Below are 4,372 nucleotides of genomic sequence, written 5' to 3'. Positions count from 1 at the left end.
TAAAAATTTCTTTGTCTTTGTGGAAAGTTGTAATCTTGCAACGTAGTTTATCTTTATTGTAAAGTTTGACATAACGCGGAGTGTCAATATTACGATTTCTTTCGGTTTGAATTTCTTTTTGAAGTGAAATTAGGGTTTCAATTTTAATATTTGTGTTAGTAGATGATAAAATAAATTTTAAAAACAATTTACCTGCTAATTTTTATTGAAAAAAAGTACAATATTATTCCGTCATCCTGTGATACCTATTTCATTTTATTTAGTTTCAAATTTTAACTTGTGTTAGAAAATTAGGGTTTCAATTTTAATATTTGTGTTAGTAGATGATAAAATAAATTTTAAAAACAATTTACCTGCTAATTTTTATTGAAAAAAGTACAATATTATTCCGTCATCCTGTGATACCTATTTCATTTTATTTAGTTTCAAATTTTAACTTGTGTTAGATTTTAACATAAATTCAAAATGTGCCGTGTCATTTGATTGTAATTAATAAATTTCATTAAAATTTAAACCTTTACAAAAAGTGTATAAAAATCTACAGTCGTAGTTTTTAGTTTTGATTTTTTCTTTTTCTTTAAATTTTTCAAAATTGCGACAACAATGTTAATGCCAGGTGCCTTGGGCACTGCAGAAAGTGTGCTTGGAGGAGCAGATGGTCTAGTGGGTAGCTTAGCCACACTGACCACGCCATCCGTCGGCAATTCACAACAGAAGGACACAACCTGGACCAAACTATTCGTAGGAGGACTACCATATCACACGACAGACAAATCCCTGAGGGAACACTTCTCCGTGTTCGGCGATATTGAGGAAGCAGTGGTCATCACAGACAGGCAGACTGGCAAGAGCAGAGGATATGGATTTGTAAGTCCTTCCTTCTATCTCATCTAGCTACCTACTTTACTCAGTAGCTATTCATAAGTTTGAAATTTCGGAACCTAAAATTAAAAAGGATCTAAGTTCAATCAATAAGTTATAATTATCAAATCAACATGAAGTTCACTTCTCTCGTGTTAAAAGAGAAATCGTTAAAATTCGAAATCACATAATGGAATCCTTTATTTCATTTATGTTGGGAACAGTTGAATGATCCTCAATATAGCCGACTGTGTTGCATCTATTACGCGATCTACATAAGTACCTATTACCTACATTAAGCATTTCTGGGGAATTTATCCACTATGACATGTGACAGTTGGATGTTGTTCATTTTCATTGGTGATATCAAAGATATGAACCCAAGAGTATCTACTATTTTATTTTATAACTACTGTACCAATAAAATCTCACCCTTATTACCCTTCAAATGTCCATGAACCAAAAACCAAACCCAAGAAGCACAGAAACAAAACAAATGCAATTCGAAACTCTTATCCTACTTAAACATAGGTTAGAGAAGAATCAAAGAAAATAATACACCCACACAGATCTCTTTTATAAAGCAAACAGCAAAGAATATTCTTCCTGAAACAATGGAAACAAAAACTACACTGGGAAGTCATGCAAAAACAATACAATAATGATAATGCAATCAAATCCATTGAATTGAACAAAGTAGTGGAGTAGTGGTTAAATAAGAAGTCGTTGATGGAGCAACATAAAGAGCTTTGAAAATTGGAGACCTATTTCTTAATATTGCCTTTACCTTTATCTAGGGTTTCCTTTATGCCCTCCTGTTTCCTATCTTGCTAGATTTTTATTTACCTGCCTTTCTCCTAGGTTATCTTTTGAAGTAACTTTGTTGTGAATATGTAGAGCAGACATATGTTAATTAAGCCCTCGTGGGAGAAAGGGATGGAGGGAATGAAGAATTAGCAGTGAGCGAAGGAAGGAGTATGCTGAGGCGGTAAGAAATATAGTTACATTAATTTAGATGAAGGATGAAGACAGTAGGAAATGATGATCAAGAGAGAAATAACGTCTGTACACTGTAGTGAATGTCGGACTGGCCTAGCATTCAGAGGGTTTGGGTTCAATTACCGGTGGGGTCGAAAAATTCAACCAACTTCTAGGGTTTCCTTTATGCCCTCCTGTTTCCTATCTTGCTAGATTTTTATTTACCTGCCCTTCTCCTAGGTTATCTTTTGAAGTAACTCTTGTTGTAGCTTTTTTATTGTCTACCTCACCCATCTCCTAGCTACTGAAGGTGCTTATCTTCTCTACCTTTTCACCTTCTGCTGCCCCATATTATTTCCAGTAAATGGGAAACCAATAATAGTTCTAGAAAGTATTCTTTATCCCCCTTCACTCCCTCTTTCCTCACTTTGTACCCTTCTTGTGTTATCTCTTATTTATCATCCTTGATATGACCCTACGCCAGCAAAAAAGTGAACTCTAAGGCCAAAAGTACTTATTTGCGAGAAACTAGGTTTTACGGTGTTGACACGAGGGAAAATACCCTTTCTAATCCTTGTTTTTCCATGCAGAGGAAACATCTTTGAGTCCATTTCGTTTTATGCTCAGATTTGTTGTTGTGAAATTTGTCCTAAATGTTGGTAGGCAATTATAACAAAAGCAAGAAAGAAAACCAGGGTGGAAGGTAGAAGCATTTGAACTTCGTATACACAGGCCATGAGTATAGTTAATTACTTCAATAAAGGTAGGTAAGGTCTTTAGCATTTCCTGCATGCACCTTTGGAAAAAATCCCTGCTAATTTTATTATTTTACTGTACCTTCACGAGGGACGTTTTGTTCAGTACGATTATTTTTACGTCGACTTATTAGTGACGTCATGTGAGCTTTACGTGTTTTTCACTCTCTATCTAGGGTTTCCTTTATGCCCTCCTGTTTCCTATCTTGCTAGATTTTTATTTACCTGCCCTTCTCCTAGGTTATCTTTTGAAGTAACTTTGTTGTAGCTTTTTTATTGTCTACCTCACCCATCTCCTAGCTACTGAAGGTGCTTATCTTCTCTACCTTTTCACCTTCTGCTGCCCCATATTATTTCCAGTAAATGGGAAACCAATAATAGCAGTTCTAGAAAGTATTCTTTATCCCCCTTCACTCCCTCTTTCCTCACTTTGTACCTTTCTTGTGTTATCTCTTATTTATCATCCTTGATATGACCGAGGTCCAGAGCACTGTGTGAGTAATTCGGTAGTTCACAGTTCACACTCGAGTTATGTTAGCTATGAGTTATACTTCAGTAGGTATCTGCTCCACATCCTGCGATCTCTTACATGTGAGCCAAGTACCAAGGTCATACCCCCCTCACTGAGTTGTTGATGATCCTGGGGTCCCCTATATCCTCTCCCTTCTGATTTTCATTAGAATCATAAATGTGGTGTTCAAAATTAGAACGGTTTACAGTTAACCGTATGGTTTCAGAGAATTGAGTACCGAGAAATGTTGATTCGCTTTTGTGTTGGGCTGTTTGCTTGCTCTCAGATGATCTTCATAGGGGTTTAATATTTTGGTTGTTTGATTAGTTTTCAGGAATTTTGAACTGTCATCTCGCTCAGACAATCGTCTCTCCCTTCTGATTCTCATTAGAATCATAAATGTGGTGTTCAAAATTAGAACGGTTTACAGTTAACCGTATGGTTTCAGAGAATTGAAATTAGAACGGTTTACAGTTAACCGTATGGTTCCAGAGAATTGAGTACCGAGAAATGTTGATTCGCTTTTGTGTTGGGCTGTTTGCTTGCTCTGAGGTGATCTTCATAGGGGTTTAATATTTTGGTTGTTTGATTAGTTTTCAGGAATTTTGAGCTGTCATCTCGCTCAGACAATCGGAATAGAAGGCGATAAAAATCCCGTTCAGCCTAAAAGAAAGGCAGAAAGCCCCGATTTTAATTATTGCCCCCCAATTTTCCTATGAAACAAAATTAGAAATCAAGTTGATGTAAAAATAGGTACCTCCTTTCTAAAGCATAACTAGGCAATCTAGGCATATCTAAAAGTTGTTTCATTACCCTATAAAAAACAAGGACGTAAATCACTTCTTCCAAATAATTAAAGTAAGAAAGGCAGAAAGCCCCGATTTTAATTATTGCCCCCCAATTTTCCTATGAAACAAAATTAGAAAACAAGTTGATGTAAAAATAGGTGCCTCCTTTCTAAAGCATAACTAGGCAATCTAGGCATATCTAAAAGTTGTTTCATTACCCTATAAAAAGCAAGGACGTAAATCACTTCTTCCAAATAATTAAAGCAAGAAAGGCAGAAAGCCCCGATTTTAATTATTGCCCCCCAATTTTCCTATGAAACAAAATTAGAAAACAAGTTGATGTAAAAATAGGTACCTCCTTTCTAAAGCATAACTAGGCAATCTAGGCATATCTAAAAGTTGTGTCATTACCCTATAAAAAACAAGGACGTAAATCACTTCTTCCAAATAATTAAAGTCTAACATTACGCCAGCAAAAA

General features: G+C 35.6%; 1 protein-coding gene across 2 annotated transcripts in view; it reads left to right on the top strand.

Moving 5' to 3' along the window:
- The first annotated feature begins 321 nt into the window (after positions 1–321).
- The window catches only part of LOC113472099 (RNA-binding protein 24-B-like), a 12,847-nt gene continuing 8,796 nt past the window's right edge, over positions 322–4,372 (top strand). For both annotated transcript variants that reach the window (XM_026831674.1, XM_026831675.1), the window contains exon 1: positions 322–867. In XM_026831674.1, the coding sequence (XP_026687475.1) occupies positions 604–867 (264 nt within the window). In that variant the 5' untranslated portion in view covers positions 322–603. The remainder of the gene's footprint in view (positions 868–4,372) is intronic.

This window comes from Diaphorina citri, unplaced genomic scaffold (assembly GCF_000475195.1).
Source record: "Diaphorina citri unplaced genomic scaffold, Diaci psyllid genome assembly version 1.1 scaffold3874, whole genome shotgun sequence".
In the NCBI taxonomy this organism is placed as follows: domain Eukaryota; kingdom Metazoa; phylum Arthropoda; class Insecta; order Hemiptera; family Psyllidae; genus Diaphorina; species Diaphorina citri.
Note: the sequence above shows the minus strand (reverse complement) of the source record. Positions and strands in the feature narration are given on the sequence as shown.